Raw genomic sequence first — 19,487 nt, forward strand, 5'->3', positions numbered from 1 at the left:
CATATGAGTGTTTTGCCTGTTTGTATCTCTGCACCATGAGAGACCCTGGTTCCCAGGGGAGCAAGAAGAGGGTGTCCAATTCCTTGGGATTCAATTTACAAATGGTTGTGAGCCATAAAGCTGCTTGTTCACCTCAAGAAAAGGGATTCCCAGTGCTCTTTGTCTTAATAACTGTTCTACTGTTCTGAAGAGACACCATGACCAAGGTAAGACTTATAAGAAAAAGCATTTAATTGTGAGCTTACTTATAGTTTCAGAGGTTTAGACCATCATTTTTGGGGAGTCAGGGCATGGCAACACGCAGGTAGGTGCTAGAGCAATAGTTGAGAGCTACATTCTAATAAAGAGAGAGACAGACTGACAGACAGACCGACAGACAGACAAATTCTGGGCTTGGCATGGGCTTTGGAAACCTCAAAGCCCACCCCCAGTGATATATTTCCTCCAAGTCACACCTTCAAATCCTTCTAATCCTTTCAAATAGCTCCATTCCCTAATGACTAAGCACTCAACTCTATAAGCCTAAAGGGGACCATTCTTATTCAATATATATAGGGGACCTTTCTATTCAATCTGGGATTCTAGCCCACGAGCTGGCACTTCCCACATTCAGGGCCCACCTTCTCTTCACTGTTAAACCTCTCTAGAGACACCCTCACACACACATCCAGTGGTGTGTCTCACAGGTGGTTCTAAGCCCAGTAGAGTTAACAATGAAAGTGAACCATCACAAGCACTGTTCTGGAAAGATTCAAATGGGATCACTTACATTGAAGAAAAGAAAAATTAGTTCTGCAATTTGTTCCTGGGCCTGGAGAGATGGCTCAGTGTTTAAGAGCACTTGTTATTCTTACAGAGGACCCAAGTTTAGTTCCCAGCATCTACATAGGGCAACTCTCAAGTCATCTGTAAGTCCAACTTCAGGGGATCCAACGCCCTCTCCTGGCCTCTGTAGACACCTACACACATACCCACTGACACATTATATACAAATAAAAATCTTTACAAAATGGAAAAAGTCTTCCTACCCGTGAGATCAGAGGAAAGAAAACAAACAATGCTATTGTCACAGCTTTCTCCCACATGTATAGTGTCAGTTTTGAGGGGGTAGGTGTAAAACAGCTAGGTGGGGGCACAGCAGCTTGTCCTGCTGTTCAATTGTTTAAACATTAATTCCAGTTCCTAATGTATAATTACAACCTGGGTATGACCAGAGAAGGATGCAAAGATTCTCTCATCGCTATGATTGATCACGGGGGGGGGGGGGGGGGGGGCGGGGGGGGGGAGTTTTGCAAACTTGACATCTGAATTTGAACTCCAAAACCTACCATGGCACACATCCAAAATCATAGATGGATAAGACAGAGAGACGAGTAATAAGCAAACTCATGCATGTATAAATTGTAATGTGAGCCAAGGACAAAATTAAGTGAGGAGAAAAAAAATAAATAAAGAGGAGCAAGCTTGCATGAGAAGGATGGGTAAGATCTAGAGGGGTTGGGGAAGGAGGCGAAAATACAGGATCAAACTACACTGTAACGACGTCTCAAAGGCTAGGAAAAGAGATGGAGAACCAGAAAGTCAGAACACGGCCAAAGAGATGGCTCATCGAATTGAAGTGCTTGGTGCACGAGCGTAAAGACCGCGTAAAGACCGGAGCCCAGACTCCCAGGACTGGAAAAGCCAGGGTAGTCACGGGTAGTCACGTGTGCCTGTAACCCCAGCACTTTGGGAGGCAGAGACGGGAGCCTAGGATGTGTAACCTAGCTCCAGGATCAGTAAAAAACTTTGTCTCTGTGGAATAGATTGAGACTGACAGAAGACACTTGATGCTTCTCTCTCACTTCCAGACGTGTACACACGGACACATGCACTCCCCACATGTATACATACTATGCACTAAATGTACCCACATAGACACACACACAAAGACAAGACACAAAAGGCATCCATGGATCACAAATGCCTGTGTACTTAAGTGAACGAAAGTAGTCTAAGGCTGGAAAAATGGTTTCACTATTAAGAGCACTTCCTGTTCCTTAGATGACCTGGTTTCCGGCAGCCATGTTGAGTGGCCCAACCACCAGTAACTTTGGTCCAAGAGATTCAACGCCCTCTTCTGGCCTCTGTGCTCACTCACACGTTCATTCTCTTAATTAAAATAATGCAAATATTTAAGCATCCAGTCTGTAAAGGCTACGTACTATAGTGATACCATGGAAAAGGCAAAATGAGAGAGAAAAAAGACAAAGGGAACCTGGGACTAGGTTAAGCGCTGGTCCTTTTTCAGGACAGGGAAAGCATACTTTATACGATTGTAACTGTAGGTTCATAAGAATATGCATTTCTGAAAACTCACCAAACGGCACCCGTGTTCACTTGAATGAGTGCCAATTTTTAAAGTAATTAATTGATATGTGAAAAGGTAATTAATGTTTTTTTAAGCTAAGTCTCAACTATTCGATTTTACCATTGATGACTCGGGAGCCAGATGCTGGGGTGAAGGCCTGCTAGCTTGGAGAGGCAGAGAAAGCACCCAGCTGACCTTCCTCCTCAGCTGATATCCGACCAGGAATGATCCTCTCTTATGCCATCTCAAAAATAAAAAAAAACCCTCCTTCAAAATCCTTCTACTTCCTGTTCATCTCCTATCTGTCCTTCCAACTCCACCTTATTTTCTCTATTTTTTCTTAATAATCCTATGTTTACTTCCTGTCAACTGGTTGCTTGCTCTGCCTCTTGACCTACGATTGGCTTTATTTAATCCTGTTTACAGAATTCAGACAGAAAGCTCTTAGATTTAAAATGTGTCCTAAGCCTGAGCCACATCACAACTTAAAACAGGTTTTTCCAATAAATAACATAATCTTGGGGCTCACAATGTGATTAACTATCCTGCGATAATTTAAGGCTGGAGTGGGCATGGTGATGCAAGCCTGTAATTCCAGAGACAGGAAGATCATTGGTTCCAGTTCATCCTCAGCTCCAAAGGCTGAGGCCAGCCTGGGCTACATGAGACAATATTCCACAGAAGCACTTAAGAGCTCAAACAAATCCTAGGATGGGATCCAAAGAGAAACAAATTCATTTGTACTGCAGGCATAGAAAATGACCTCACTGGAGGGGGAAGGAAGAAAGTGAAACTCAAATGGCTTTGGAAGCAGACCCGCTGTATAAAGCTAAATGCATTGAACGCTGGGCATGAACATCACAGTTGATGCGCAGATGATGAAGTCAGCTCCTGTGGGTGGGTGACGTCATGGTTCTCCAGACATTATGGATATATTGGGCCTCATTAAGTAAATGGACGGTCGATGGTCAGAGCCAAATTGCTCTGCATTGGAGTAGGAGTCTATAGTTTAGCAGAAAGGGAGGATTCTAGAATGACCCATGTAGTATCCTGAGTAGAAAACAACACAGATCAACGTTTAAGTCAGGATAATTATATGTAGAAATCTGTGTGGGTTGGATATATGTGAGGCTTGGTATACATTCATGTTTCTTGGCTCTATTAGCTGAGAGGGCCAAGAAGGTATAATCATATCATAGCAACAAGCACACCTGGCACTCAGATCTTGGCTTCTGATCCCATTCTCCAACCAAAGAAACCAGGACAAGGGTCTGGGGAAATGGCTCAGTCAGTAATGTGCTTGCTATGAATCATGTGGACCTGAGTTTGATCATTTTAAAAAAGCTAGGCATGATGGTGCACGCTTGTAATCCTCTTTACAGAGAGATGGAGATAAGGGTACCTCTGGGATTTGGCAGATAGCCACTTCACATACCTGATTAGTTCTAAGAGAATGGGAGACCCTGTCTCAAATTAAGCAAGGTAGAAGGCACCTCAGGCTGACATCGCAGGTGCTTGAATATAGGCGGGCACACTCACACATGAGAGTGCACATGCAAAAACATACACACCAGAAAAACAAACCAACCAGGCCAGGAATGTGTAAGAAGAGATAGCTGTGGTACATCAAAATTAAACATTACTGTAGATTTTCCCCTTCGTGCTAGTGAAAAAACAATTCAAAGAGCAGAATGTCCTCATCATGGTAAAATATATGTGTTACTTTGGCCCACAAATCTTGGCTGTTAAGTCCTGTGGCCTATAATCCTAGCACTCAAGAGTTTGAGGCAGAAGGACTAAGACTTCAAAGTTATCCTCAACTACATAGCCTGGGCTACACAGTACCCTATCTCAGAAAACCAAACCATAAAAGTAGGAAAATTAGCATCCAGTTTAATACTTGCTAAAATACCATTACTCTGGTCTACTGTTGGGGCTAGGGGAGGGTTGGTGAATTCGTTGGATGTCAGAGGGAGACCATTCCTCTAGGTCGTGTTTACTAAAGAAGGGTGGATGTGACCAAGACACCCATCAGAGTGTGGAGTGGCGTACACCCATAATGCCAGCTCTCAATTACTGAAGCAGGAGGATGGTAAGTCTGAGACATAGAGTCTCAAAACAGGGGAGATCTAGAGGAGAGGAGGGAAGGAGGGAGGGAGGGAAAAAGAGAAAGAACAGGAAGAAGAAAGGTCAAAGGAACAAAGGAGTGGAGGGTGGAGAGGAGGAAGGAGGAAGGAGAGAGGGAAGAGAGGAGGGGAAGGAAGAATGAGAGAGGGAGGAGAGGAAGGACTGACGGGTGGACACGTCTATAGTGTTGCTACTACTCCTTTCCCATTGCCTTACAGTCATGTGTTATTTTTAAATACTGGTTACTCTCAGCTCTGTAGCCCCTTGGGTGTACTACCATTCCCGTGCCCACTCCTACATCTTATTAGTTAATGCACCACTGAAGACTTCACAAGCCCTATTGTGCCACATGCTTGTTTAATGCTTTGAGACAGCACTAGACTATAATTGATTTTCTTCCCTGTTACCTTAAATGTTCTACTCTGCATTTAGAAGACATAATTCGCAGGCCTTGCTAGACTTGACAAAGAAATCCATACATTAAAAGAGCCTTTTAAAATGCTTTCTTTTAGTGCATACCAAAAGGAGCCTCTTATGGTTGTGTCCGGAGGGGCCCTGCCAGATCCTTACAGATACAGAGGCAGATGCTAGCAGCCAGCCATTGGACTGAGCATGGGGTCCCCAGTGGAGGAGTTGGAGGGTGAACTGGAGGAGCTGAAGGGGTTTGCAGCCCCATGGGAAGAACGACGATGTTGGCCAACCAGACGCCCCAGGGTTCCCAGGGACTAAGCCATCAACCAAGGGGTACACATGGTTCTAGCCAGAAGTGTGGCAGAGGAATGCCTTGTCGGGCATCAGTGGGAAGAGAGATCCTTGGTCCTGTGAAGGCTCAATAGATGCCCCAACATGGGGAAATCAAGGTGGTGGGGGGAGTAGAAGGGAGTGGGTTGAGTGGAGGGGCATATTCTTGCAGGCAGAGGGTGGGAGGATGGGTTGGGGATTTGGGGGGAGGGGGGAAACCAGGAAAGGGTATAACATTTGAAATGTAAATGAAGAATATATTCAATAAAAATAAATAAATAAAATGCTTTCTTTTTTGATTCTAGCAAGATTCCTTTTGCTTTTGTTTCCTTACGATTGGGTCCCATGTAGCCCAGGCTGGCCTCAAACTTGCTATGTACCTAAGAGTTACCTTGAACTCCTGATCCTACTGCCTCCACCTTCAGAGTACACTGGCTTTCAGGTGTGTGATACCAGCATGATCATCTTGCTAAGATTTCGTGGTACATTGTAATTTTCCTTACATTGAAACTCTCCAGCTAGTCCCAGGTCTGGCACACACACACACACACACACACACACACACATACACACCTCCCCCTCCCCAGGGTTAATGGGATAAATGTATAAGTCAGTAAAGGAAACTGTCCCCTCCTGCCCTCACTAACCCTAAAGGAGGGTGACTTGGTCATCAATACATATTGAGAAAGGACAGTGACACCCCCCCACACACAGAGTCCCAAATATGGACTTGAACAAAGCCATGAGTTTTTGCTACTAACCCCTGTTCAGTTAGGGCAAAAAAAAAAAGCCCCAAAAACCCACACTCCAACCTCCACACTATTCAAAGGAATCCATGCAACTCTTAAGTCATATAGTGGTGGTAACAGCCTGAGGTCAGATAAGAGAATCCCGAGGTGGAAACTGAGTTTCCTTTAGGGGAATGTAAGAGCCAAAGGTCAGGGCAGGCTGCTGCAAAACCATCTTCTAAGCACATAAGACCTTTGCGCACAGGAATGCACAGCAGTAGACTAAGCCAATCAGCTTAGCAGCATAGGTTCTTGGAGCCTATCTCTAGCTGAAGAGCTTTGGCAGTTGCAAGATGCCAGGGTGGCGTGGGTCCATTTTCTTCTTGGAAACACCCCGTTAAGATGTCCATGTTCAGGTGGATAACCCCACACCCATGCACATAAGGACAGCATTGAATAGATTTAGTGGGCTATGAAAGAGGACGGACGTGATGTGGAGAAGAAGGTGGCAGGGTTACTGGGGTGAGGGGAGAGATGAAGAAGAAGTAGAGGTCAAAATGATCAACATATGATTAATACGTGTGTGAAATAATTAAAGAATGGATCAAAAAACCTTTTTAATGCATTGAAGTTGGAGAACTGGCTCAGCTGTTAAGAGAACATGCTGCTCTCACAGAGGACCTGAGTTCCCGACACCCACACAAGACAGTCCACAAGCACCTGTAACTTCAGCTCCAATGTGCTCTTCTGGCCCCAGTGGGCACCTGTCCTCATGGGGACATACCCACAAATATGGATCATTCAAAAATAAAAATAAATCTAAAAAAGTAAAAAGTGGACCAGGGGTAAAAGAAAGACTCTGGTAAGCCTGGGTCAAAGATTTTAGGGTATGGAAGAAGGATAATTTTTACTTTTTGTCTAGCTCAGCTGTCACGAGCTCTGTGGAGTTGAGGACTCAGGCCTTGGCTGCACCTGCAGTTCTGTCCTTCCCAGAGGACGATGCTCTTGACCCTGAGCACTCATGCTCATTTCCTCCAAGATCAACTCCATTAACAAGCAAATTCAAGTACTTCCTCTCTCTAGTCTCTTGCCTCTCCACTTCTGTGTCCCCTGTCCTCAAAAACCCTGTCCTTTGATGCGCCAATGCAACTGCCCTGGAGAGCAATTTGACAAAGTTAGCAGAAGAGGAAAAAGAAGATGTGTGTGTGTGTGTGTGTGTGTGTGTGTGTGTATACACATATGTGTCTATGTCTGTGTCTGTATATCTGTGTGTGTATCTGTCATTGTGTGTCTGTGTGTATGTGTGTGTCTCTATCTGTGTGCTTATGTGCACATGTCTATGTGTGTGTGTGTGTGTGTGTGTATGTGTGCATGTGTGTGTGTGTTGTTGCTAGTAGTATGCACATTCACACGTGTGGATGCACACATATGTGGGGGTGAGCATGCTTGACATGCACATGCTGGTAGAGGACAGACATCAACCGCACATGTCATTTCACATGTGCCATTCACCTTATTTATTTTTAATTTTTAAATGACATTTATTTGTCTATCGTGTGTGTGACTTCATCCTGGCTCTAATGGGGAGGTCAGACAATGTGTACAAGTCATTTCTCTCTTCCTATCCTGGGAGTCCCAAGAATTGAACTCGGGTCATCAAGTTGGCAGTAAGTGACTTTATCCACCGAACCATCTTGCTAGCCTTCTTACCTTGTGATTATTATTTTATATCATTGTGGTTGTTGTTGTTGTTGTTGTTTCTCCCTGGATCCAGGACTCACTAAGGAACCTGACTAATGAGCCCCTGAAATCCATTCACCCACCACCACAACTCTAGCACTGGGGTTACAAGCATGTACCACAGCACTGAGCTTTAGGTAGGAACTGGAGATTTACCTCAAGCCCTCAGCTTCCATGACAAGCACTTGACTGAGCTAAGTCCACAGCCCCAGGGTACACTTTTTTGCCCCAAATATTTTGCTTCTAGAAAATTTATCTTTAGTATATATGTGAACATTCATAAGGATAGACTTAGAAAGATGGTCATTGCACTATTGCTTGTAACAGAATGGAGGAGTGAAAGAGAAAGAGATAATGAGAGAGGTGACATTGAGAGACACCAGTGGGGGCACTTGGTTTACTAAGTCACCATATGTCTTAGTTACAGTTTCATTGCTGTGAAGAGACACCATGACCAAGGCAACTCTTAAAAAGGTCATCACTTGATGGGGGCTGACTTACAGGTTCAGAGGTTCAGTCCAATATTATCATGATGGGAAACATAACAACATCCAGGCAGACATGGTGCTAGAAAGGAGCTGAGAGTTCGACATCTTAACCTGTACTGGCTAGTTTCGTGTGTCAACTTGACACAGGCTGGAGTTATCACAGAGAAAGGAGTTTCAGTTGAGGAAGTGCCTCCATGAGATCCAGCTGTGGGGCATTTTCTCAATTAGTGATCAAGTGGTGAGGGCCCCTTGTGGGTGGTTCCACCTTTGGGCTGGTGTTCTTGGGTTCTATACGAGAGCAGGCTAAGCAAGCCAGGGGAAGCAAGCCAGTAAGAAACATCCCTCCATGGCCTCTGCATCAGCTCCTGCTTCCTCACCTGCTTGAGTTCCAGTCCTGACTTCCTTTAGTGATGAACTGCAATGTGGAAGTATAAGCTCAATAAACCCTTTCCTCCCCAACTTGCTTCTTGGTCATGATGTTTGTGCAGGAATAGAAACCCTGACTAAGACATAACCCAACAGCAGGCAGAAGGAGACTATTCTCTGCAAGCAGCCAGGAGGAGAGTCTTTTCTGCACTGGTGAGAGCTTGAGCACCAGGAGACCTCAAAGTCCGCCTACACAGCGATATAATTCCTCCAACAAGGCCACACCTATTCCAACAAGGCCATGCTTCCTAAGAGTGCCACTTTCCATGGGCCAAGCATGTTCAAACCACCACACTACACAATAGAAAACAATGTTGTCAAGGGCAGGGAGATGCCCCCCCATACATACTGGAGGAGCAGAATTCAGACTCCAAAACCCATATAAATTCTGGGTGGGTATGGCAGCCTTCCAGTAATTCTAACCTTAGAAGATGAACACCAGGGATTGCCAGAGCAAGCTAGCTAACAAAATACATGAGTGATCTCTGACCTTGCCTCAAAGAGTAGAATGGAAGAGCAAGGGGGGGGGGGGTAGTGGTTCTTGACAGCAGCCTTGGGCTTCCATAAGCATGTGCTCTCACATGCCTACACACCCAAACACATACATGTTCCTATACATGTAAACATGCAAACACACACAGGTATATGTCTCTGGATGAGAGTGAAGACACATCCTGATCTTAGATTCACCCTAATACATAAACTTAACCTATTTCCCTCATGATCTTGTAAGCTGATGGGGAAACCATTATTCATCTCTTCCTCTCCAACATCCATATAAATCTATACATCCACCTAGAGCTAAATGGCGCCTTGATGAATAAAAGCATGTGACCAAAAAAAGAGCTATGTTTGTTTGTTGGAAATAGGGACTGTGGTGATTAGTTTTCACTGTCAACTTGATACAACCTGGGATCACCTGAGAGGAATCAATGAAGTGTTGTCTGGATCATGGGTACACCTGTGGAGAACGTTCTCAGTTGGGTTTGTTGAAGTAAGAAGACTCACCTCAAAAACAACATTCCCTATTTATGAGCAGTATTTTAAAAAGTAGAGAACATTAGCTAAGCAGTAAGCTGTTGCTCTTGGCTGTGCAGATAATATAGCTAGTTGGATGCATCAAGCCTCTACTGCTGTAACTTCATCCCCAATGACAGACTTGGTGGGGGGCGGGTGAGTAAAAGAATCAGAAGTTCAAGGTCATCTTTGACTACATAACACAAAGCAAATCTGATGCCAACATAGAATACATAGAAGACCATGTCTCAAATAAATAAATAGCCATATATATAAACATACATACATATATACATACATACATACATACATCACATACATACATTCATACATTCATACATGCTTATATACATACACACACAGATAGACAAGTGAGGGAAAGGAATGATAGTGCAGTCAGTATAATGGTTGTTGCCTTGCAAGCATGAGGATCAGAGTTTGATCCCAACGCCCACATAAAAAGCCAGGTTTAGTGATATACACTTGTAATTACAGTATTGGGATGGTGGCAACAAGCAGACTTCTGGGACTCACTGGCCAGTTAGCACAGAATAATCATCGGGGTCCAGGCTAGTGGGAGATTCTATCTCAAAAAACAAGGAGACAGCTCCTGAGTAATGATACTTAACACTGTCCTCTGCCCTACACACACACAGACACACAGACACACACACACAGACACACACATACAGACACACACACACACACCTCAAAACTCTACTGTCCAGACCTAGCCCTTCTAATACAATTCAAGATGAACCAGAGATGCTTCATCTTGCTCTTGTGCCTTGTGTTACACACGCTCCAGTGAAAACAGCTCCCTTAGAGATGCTCCATGCCACAGCATCCTTCTTAGTTCTAATGAGTTGGGTACCACCGAGCCAAGCATTGAGGGAGAGAGCGGCACTCAGTGTAGGGGCCATGGAGACCTACACTGCCGTGTTAAATTCACAGTCAAGAGCAGAGGGAATGAATGTATGATTGATTGCTCATATAGAGGAAAGGGAGGCACAAAGAAGAAAGATGAGGGTGCCCCTCCCCCAAGGAACAACTAGAGTTGTTGACATCAGCCTAGCAACCAAGGCTAGCTTAACAACCAGGCAAGAAGGAATTGAGTTCCTTCAGCATCTTGCTGTGTAGGACCATAAGGCCACGGGGCAGTCTGTGGGACCTGTTTATGAAGAGACTCTTTATCAAAGCTATTTAGAAGAGGGGTGGGAGGGAGAACTAGAGAGAGAGAGAGAGAAAGTGCCCTTTGAATCTCCATTGCTTTGAGAGTCAGCAATTTAATGACTCATACATTCTAGATCCCTGCTTTGTCTACACATTTTCATTTCAAAAAACTAAAAACACTTTGTTTGGAAGATTGGTTATTTTTAGCTTATATATCAATAGTACGCATCCACTTCTCCCCAGAGAGAACAGTTTCCTTCAGATTGGCCCGCTGAACCACCCTAGAAGTAGAGCTGTTTGCTAAGCTGTATTTTGTCTAAGCTATTTGCACATCTCTCTGCCGGATTGTTTGTTTGTTTGTTTGTTTGCTGTTTTGTTTTTTTAAGGTCTGTATTACCAACTACACAGGAGTCACTCAAGACCAGTTCTCTGAGAGTTAGCTTTGTCAACTTGACACAACCTAGCATCGCCTTGGAAGAGACTCAGGGAGGGACAGTCTAGCTCAAGTTGGTCTGTGGGCATGCTTATGGGGATTGTCTTCATTAATGGCTGGGGAGTGGGGGAGCCAACCTACCATGGGAGGCTCTATTCCCTAGGCAGAGATCCTGGGCAGCATAAGAGTGGAGAAACCATGTTCACGTTCATTCTTCTCTGCTCTTGGCTGTGGATGTAATATGACTATTTAAAGTTCTTCTTCAGCATCACTACAATGATGAACTCTGAACCAAGGGTTGTGAGCTGAAATAAACCCTTTGGGATGGATTAGTCCATAGATGATGTGGATTTTCCCACATTAAATATGGTAAGTTTTGCTCACTCCCCCCTTTCCCTTTGTATTCCAGGCTGATATAAAATTCACAATCCCCCTGCCTCATTCTCCTGAGTGATAAAATTGCATCTGTATATCTCCAAGGCCAAATACTGAGTTGATAGATTAAGATTTAAGTTGCAGCCATTTGCAATGGTGATCCCCTGGAGAGCTAGCTGTCCTGACTTGTAAGGACTCTGGCTCCTTGGTTTGGAGGCTGAAAACCTGTTCATCCATTTTTGTCTATGAGGCCTGGAGGATCTTAGGATGCCATTTTGCTTTCATTTATGCTGCTGTGATAAAATACCCCAACAAAACAACTTAGGGGAGAAGGGTTTATGACACTTGCCCAAAATCCCCTAATAAGGACCTCTATAGCACTGATATAATATGCACAAGATCCTAGGTTCAGTATCCAGTACTCTGGATGCATACACACACACACACACACACTTTAAAAGTCCTCACGGGAATATTTTGAGAATTAATTAAAATGACCCATGTAAAGGGTCTGTCTCCACGCTGTCACTTACTCTGTATTCTGCAAGTGACATCTGTTTCATAACAGCCCACACCCTCACAAAGGCATTACTGATAGTGAGTTTGCAGCCACACCCTCTTGCCTTGAGAGTGAATCTCAGAGTCCGTGGAAACCCACCACCTCCAGAATCCACATAAACTCTGCTTCCTTCTGGATAGCTCATCCTTTGGTAAGCCCCTATCCCCACCCCCATCACCCCCCACCCCTGCCTCCATGGGGAACTTTTCACAGACTCTCCTCTCTCCCCTGGACCCTGGGCATCACAGGCTTTCAGACCCCACCCCTACTCCCCTACCTGGGAGTTGCAAAGCAATCTAGATCCAGGGATTTGGGGTTGGGGGGAGACTTGCCAAGTGGGGAAGTCGGGGGCTGGGCTTCTCCGTGGCTCCTCTCCCCTTTCGGGGGTTTCTTGGTCCCCCTTTGTCTCATTCTCAGGCTTCCCATCTCCAGGTTGCTCAGGCAGCCGCATCGGGGGTCCAGGATGATGTGGTCAGAGATTTGGGGGTACATCAAAGGAGCATCAGCGAAGACATTGAGACCCTGCAAGGAGTTGACAAGAAACTTACTGCCAGAAACAGTACTGAGTGGTTATTTACTCAAAGTCGGTTGCCTAAATAATTCACACCTGCCCTTCCATGTTTACACAAGACAATGGTAGACACAACCATGGCACCAGAAATAGAATTATAGTACTGACAGATGTTTAGTTATTAATAAGGGTTCAATGTCACTAGAGAATATTATATAACAAACAGATCTGGGCCTCTGGAAGCAACTTTAATCTTTCTAGGTACTTTTCCATTCATACCCTCAGGCTTGGCCTAAGCATAAGCACTATAAAATGAGCAACAGCAGATGCCAACTACTTGCAACAAAGCCCAGTGCTTCACATACGTATTTGTGTTAGGGGTGGAGCTCAGTGGTGGACGCTTGCCCAACATGTGTGAGATCTGGGTCCCATCCCTACACCCTCACCTTCCTCAGCCAAGGAGGAAGCCTTGCCGGGGCTCAATGGGGTGTGCCCAAGTCTCAGCTACTCAGGAGGGCTGCAAGCTGTGGACGCAAGGTCTACATAGGCTGCAGAGTGAGTTCAAGGCCAGCCCAAGCTGTAGAGCTGGGGCAACCTGGGCTACCGAGTGACAGGCTTGTTTCAAACTAAAGAGTAAAAGGAAAAGCCATGAGATGACAGCAGATAAGGAGGCTTACTAGGCAACTTGGGGTCAATCTTGGAATGCGTGCAATTGTGGAGGGGAAGAACCAGAACTGAAGCTGTGAAGTTGTTCTTTGACCTCCACGCATGCTCCAGGGCACACTAGCACCCTCCATACCCCCCCCCACACACACACATATCATGCATGCATACATGCACAGCATGCACATGTACAGGATAATAAAAAATAATTTTTAGGTAAAAGGAGGACTGGAGATACAATTAAGTGATTGGGCTGGAATGTCCCAAAGGATGAGTCCATTCAGAGAAGAAGCTACTCAAGTCCAGATTACTAAACAAGGTGTGTGTGATCATACACACACACACACACACACACACACACACACAGAAGCAGCAGCACAAAACGCTGTGTTTTCCCTGAGTCTCGCCACTGACAAATGCTTAGGGAGATCCAAAAAAGCAGGAATGGTTTATTTTGGCTCACGGCTGCAGAGGTATCAATTTGTAATAGCCTGTGTGTTGCTTTTGGCCCTGTTGTAAGGTAGAACATCATGGAGGAACATGATGAAGCAAAGCTGCTCACCCTATGGCAGACAGGAAGCAGAGAGGGAAGCTGAAAGTGGCCAGGGATTTGGTGGGTCCTTCAAAAACCATCTCCTAGTGATGTACTTCTTCACCTGATTGCCACCCCTTAAAGACCCACTCCTTTCCAATGATGTCATCGGATTATGACTCTGTCGTTAGGTTAATGTATTCATGAAACTGAAGCCTTCAGAATTTGATCATCTCCAGAAAGTCTCAGCTCTGAACACTGCCGCACTGGGAACCCAGCCTTGGACATGTGAGCTCTTAGAGAGATAACTTCACTGTCAAACCGTAACACAGTATTATAACAAATTTCCTCTGGGCTGAAACAGTCCACCCCAAAGGGAAGCTCCTGATGACTCAGGAAGTAAACAACCAGTAAGTCTCAAGATGTCTCTGAAACTTAGCAGATTCATAAGCCCTAGTCACCTTTAACTTTCAACCTTACATAGCCGAGGGGCACCCAAGGAGGAGATTTTAGTTGACAGGTTACTCAGATGAGGCTGGCCTGTAAACATGTCTGTGGGAGATCATCTCAACTGTTCATCGATGTAAGAAGGACCAAGTCCACTGGGGACAGCACCATTCTCTGGGCTGTTGGTCTTAGTCTCTAGAAGAAAGTCAACTAAGCTTGGACAACACCAAACAGCCTATTTTTCATGGTTTCTGCTTCAAGTTCCTTATTTTGTGCAACAATAAACTGTAATCCGGAAGTATGAGCCAAAAAAAAAAAAAAACCTTTGCTCGCTGTCTTAGTTAGGGTTTTACTGCTGTAAACACCATGACCAAGGCAACTCTTATAAGAACAGCATTTAATTTGGGCTGGCTTACAGGTTCAGAGGTTCAGTCCATTATCATCAAGACGGGAACATGACAGCATCCACACAGGTATGGTGCAGAAGGAGCCGAGAGTTTTTCTACTTCTTCATGTGAAGGCTTCTAGCAGAATACTGGTTTCCAGACAGCTAGGATGAGGGTCTTAAAGCCCACACCCATCGTGACACACCTACTCCAACAGGGACACACCTTCTTATAGTGCCACTCCCTGGGCCTCGAATATACAAACCATCACGCTCCCTTAGGTGGCTTTCAGTCAGCCTGTTTCACCACAAGAAACAAAAAGGAAGCCTCTCCCTCCCTACAAATGATTTAAGCCGTTAGAACTGCTGGAAAGAAGGGAATGTCTGACCTGTTGTGCAGTTAGCTTCAGATTCCAGCTTTCATGAGTCATCACCCATGCTTGGGTGGCTTTTAGTGACACAGCAATATATCCTCTGCTTCAGCAAGTTGGACTGTGGTAGTTTAATTACCCTGGTCTGTCATCAGTTCCCTATCTGGGGTGAACAGACCTTTGTTCAGGTTTCCTCAGGAACAGTGTCCCACCACAGGCACACACACACACACATACACACACTAAATCTCAGACACACAGTCACAGTACATCTCTCTGGGCACACACTTAAGAGAACAGTGCTGGTTCACACACATACTCACACAACACCACCAGTCAGTCCTTGGGAATGAACACCCCCCCCCCCAGTCACCTCAGACCTGAAACTCCTCCTTTGACTCTCACACACCCAAGTACTCCCATACCCTGACACTGCGCCCCCACGGCTGACGCCACTGTACACGCTGTCCCCCACCTGAGCGATGCCACACGGCTCACATGCCCCCCCCCACCCCCGGTGACTCGCTGATTCACATGCTCTGACACCCGCTCCCCACGCACAAAGCACGCATCTAGACTCTCTCAGTCGCCTCTAGTCATCTCGTGAAGTTCAACAGGAAAAACAAATTTTCCATGTGCTGACAGTAGACATTTTTTAAAAGTGACATTTTATTTTCAAATCTGGTTCAAGTTGCCAAGGGAGAGCTAGCACCATGAGGGCCACGTGACTGGTGGGAACCACGGGGTTCCAAAGATTTTTTTCAGCTGGCGCCCTTAGGCAGAATCCTTCTCTGTCAAACTCCTCCAGGCAGCGTGGCCACCAGGAAAGATGGAGCTGCAGACCTGGCGGTGGAACCGCTCAGTGCTCTCTTAGGAGGCTGTCCATGCTCGCTGGCATCAGACTTGAGAGTTCAATCCACTTAATGACTTGGACCTTGGCCATGGTGCCTCAGGAATATGGCCTCGGGGAAGGCAGCTCCCCATAGGAACAATGGTTCCGGCTGCTGGGGTGGCCTTGGGTGTCAAAGAAGCTCCAAGCAAGAAAACCCATCACAGAGCAAAATTTTCCAGCCAGAAGCCACACCCTCAGGATCCCTCCCCCTCCCCTTGCTGCCAGCTCTAAGAACAGTGCTGGCGGGTGGCGGGGAGGGGCTCAGTCAGTACAATGTTAGCCATACAAGCTTGAGGACCCGAAGTCAGTCCCCAGAGCCAGCATTTTAAAATCAGGACAAGGGCTGGAAAGATGTCTCAGTGGTTAAAAGCACAGACTGCTCATCCAGAGGACCTGAGTTTGATTCCCAGCACCCCACCCCACCCCGGGGCCGCTGTGGTACATAACAACCACCTGTAATTCTAGTTCAAGGGAATCAACGCCATCTTCTGGCCTCTATAGGCACTGAAGGCAGATTGTATATAGTGAGCAGACAAACAATTCAAAAAGAAAGGGTTTTTTTGTTTTTTTGTTTTTGTTTTTGTTTTTGTTTTTTTTTAAGATGGACATGGCAGAATACAATGGTAATCCTATTCTGGTGGGGTAATAGACATGGGAAGGTCCCTGGGGTTCACTGGCCAGCTAGTCTACCCTACATGGTGAGTTTCAGGTTCAGTGAGAGACCCTGTCTCAAAGAACAAGGTCAAGCCAGTGAGATGACTCAGATATTAGAAGTGCTTGTGTATGGAACTGACAACCCGAATTCAATCCCCGAGACTTACAATGTGGCAGGAGAGATATTCTTAAGGCTGTCTTTTGACCTCCATATCTCTCTCTCTCTCTCTCTCTCTCTCTCTCTCTCTCTCTCTCTCTCTCTCTCTCTTTCTCTCTCTCCTCTCTCTCCTCTCTCCCATGCACAGCATGTATGCATACCCAGAGTAAATAAATTATATATACATTTAAAAACAACACACAAGGCAGGTCAGGTACGGAGACACATGCCTTTAATCCTACCACTCAGGAGGCAGAGGCAGGTGGCTCTCTGTGAGCTGAGGCTGGCCTGGTCTACAGTGAATAGTCAGAGCTGCATAATAAAGACACCCTGTCTTAAAAAAAGAAAACTAAACAGGGTGGGTAGAACCTGAGAAGTGCCACCAAAGGCGAAGGTTATATCTGACCACCGATCCTTGCACACATACATATACATCTGCTCCATTATGTTCTTGTTGCATCAGAGAAATAATCTTACCCCTCACCCCCCAAAAGAACTTATGGTAGAAAGAGTGTATTTTGGCTCTCAGTTCCAGGGGGACACAGTCCATCATGGTGAGGAGGCATGGTGACAGGAGCAAGAAGCTGACTGGTCACATTGAAACCATACTCAGGAAGTGGAGAGAGAGGAGGAAGTAGGGCCAGGTTATATCAGTCAATCCTACCCCCAGGGAGGTACTTCCTGCAGAAGGCGCTGCCTCCTAAAGGGTTTATTACCTCCCCAGATGGCGGCATTAACTGGGCACCAAGGGTCCAAACACCGCATATAAGCCTGTGTGGTACATTTCTCATTCAAACCATGAAACAGACAGACAGACAGACAGACACAGGAGAGACAGGCACAAAGAAGGAGAAGGAGACACAGATAGAATAGTAAAGCCAAGACATCCTTCCCAGTCCAGGACTCCCCATGGCTACTAAGTGTAACCACCCAGCAAAATGCCTGGACCTTCAACACCACCCCCTTCCCACATCTAACAAGATGCTTCTTCTGAGCCCTGAGAAGCCCCCTAGACTTTTTGGGAACCAACAGTTGATTCCTAATAAAAATGGTTCTGTCCTCCAAACTACCAGTGACCTGGTTTCCTGATAAGATTTCTGAGGATAATTCACCCCAGGGTCTCTCCTGGAAGTACTTATGTCAACTTCCCATCTCATCTCCTGGAAGGGAAACAGATGTCTGGGTGCAAATCCTGAAGCTTGAGTTCTATGATAATGGCCGGGTACCAGGTACCCATTATCATCCTTTTAGTATCTTCCCCCCAAGAAGCTACCCACCCACTTCCTGAAGCACCTAAAACATCCTGGAAGCATTGGCCAGCCTTGAGGGATAAGTGGGAGTTGTTCTAAACCTCCCCCACCCTCAAAGGACATTATATTGGGTCTACCTCTGAAGGACCATTTGTGTGCATGTGTGTGTATGTGTGTGTGTGTCTACATGTGTGTTTGCATGTAGACACACACATGCATGTCTTCCAAAATGGTGACCGGTCCAGTCAACTCTTGCCCTACTGGTACACAGGAAGTTCCTGGCTGGGCTGGTACAGTGTTGTCCAGCACCAGAATGACACTGGGAACTGAAGCCAAGGCCTGGGCACAGGGCAGGTCAGTAGAAATAAGGGGTCCTTGACCCAAACACACTTTGGGTACCAACCAGTTCAGCTGTCAGAAGGAAGGCTGGCTTCCTGGGGATTCCTGAGACTCAGAGTCTCCCCTGGGAAACTAGGGGACACGCTTAGTATAGCTGGAGGGCCCTAGCTGGGGTCTAGCTGGGCAAGGACAACAGACATTTTTCTTCTCTTTCCCTCTCCTTCCTTTCCTTTCTCTTCCCTCCACCCTTTCTTCTTCCCCTTTCTCCTCCTCCTGCTCTGACAGTCTAGAGTCCTCCTGCTTCAGCCTACCCAGAGCTGAGATCACAGGGCAGCTGGTGTCCCAAAAGCCCACACACACCCCCATTCCCTCTTTACTTCCCAAACAACACAAAAACCAAGCTGGGAAAAGCACTTGAGCTTGTGTGGACAGACCTGAGTCAGGGCATCAAGAACAAATGGGAACCTAAAACAGAAGTGACCAGGGAATCCATTCTGAGCCTGCAGCTGCCATCCCGATGCTCACACAGCGCTTCTCTTGGTTACCAGCCAGCCTCTCACTGCTCCGGCTCCTAAGTGACTACTTAATCAGGCATTGTGCGTTTGAATGTATTCATTATATTTTAATATGATTATGTCCAATCCAGTAGACTGAAACAGATTCATCCAGATGTGTAATTAGTCTCTAAATGCCGATTATTCTTGATGTCAATTTGGCAGGGACTTCGAGAACGAAGAAGCCATTCACACTCCATGTTTGTAAGTCATGCTTGGAGCGGGGCTCATGCATGCATCGGGGGTCAGGGTCATCCACACAGGCACACTGGCAGTGAACTGGGACGGTAAGGCTCCACCCAGGGGATCCCCAGGTCTCCGACTTCTGTTTCCTTGCTCCTGGTCTTTGAGAAGGATCTTTGGGAGGGGGTGGAGATGATTGATATCCTCTGGGGCTCTAGAGAATGGTACAGTTTCCATACTCATGGGGTATACACAAGTCACTAGCCATACAGTCACCCGGGGCAAGTGTCTTCCCCTGCTAGTCTCCCAGCTTACACAATAATCCCCCTCAAGTCCACAAGATCCTTCTGTATGGACAACATCTTCAATCAGCCTTGCTGGATTGAACTCCC

The 19,487-nt window shown here is 45.9% G+C and overlaps 1 protein-coding gene across 1 annotated transcript in view; it reads right to left on the reverse strand.

Annotated features, from left to right (window-relative positions):
* Positions 1–12,608, reverse strand: part of Caln1 (calneuron 1) — a 429,201-nt gene extending 416,593 nt beyond the window's left edge. The window contains exon 1 of the mRNA XM_052168545.1: positions 12,486–12,608. Coding sequence (XP_052024505.1) covers positions 12,486–12,608 — 123 coding nt within the window. The remainder of the gene's footprint in view (positions 1–12,485) is intronic.
* Between the last annotated feature and the right edge of the window lie 6,879 nt (positions 12,609–19,487).

The sequence above is a fragment of the Apodemus sylvaticus genome, chromosome 22 (genome assembly GCF_947179515.1).
Source record: "Apodemus sylvaticus chromosome 22, mApoSyl1.1, whole genome shotgun sequence".
Lineage (NCBI taxonomy): Eukaryota > Metazoa > Chordata > Mammalia > Rodentia > Muridae > Apodemus > Apodemus sylvaticus.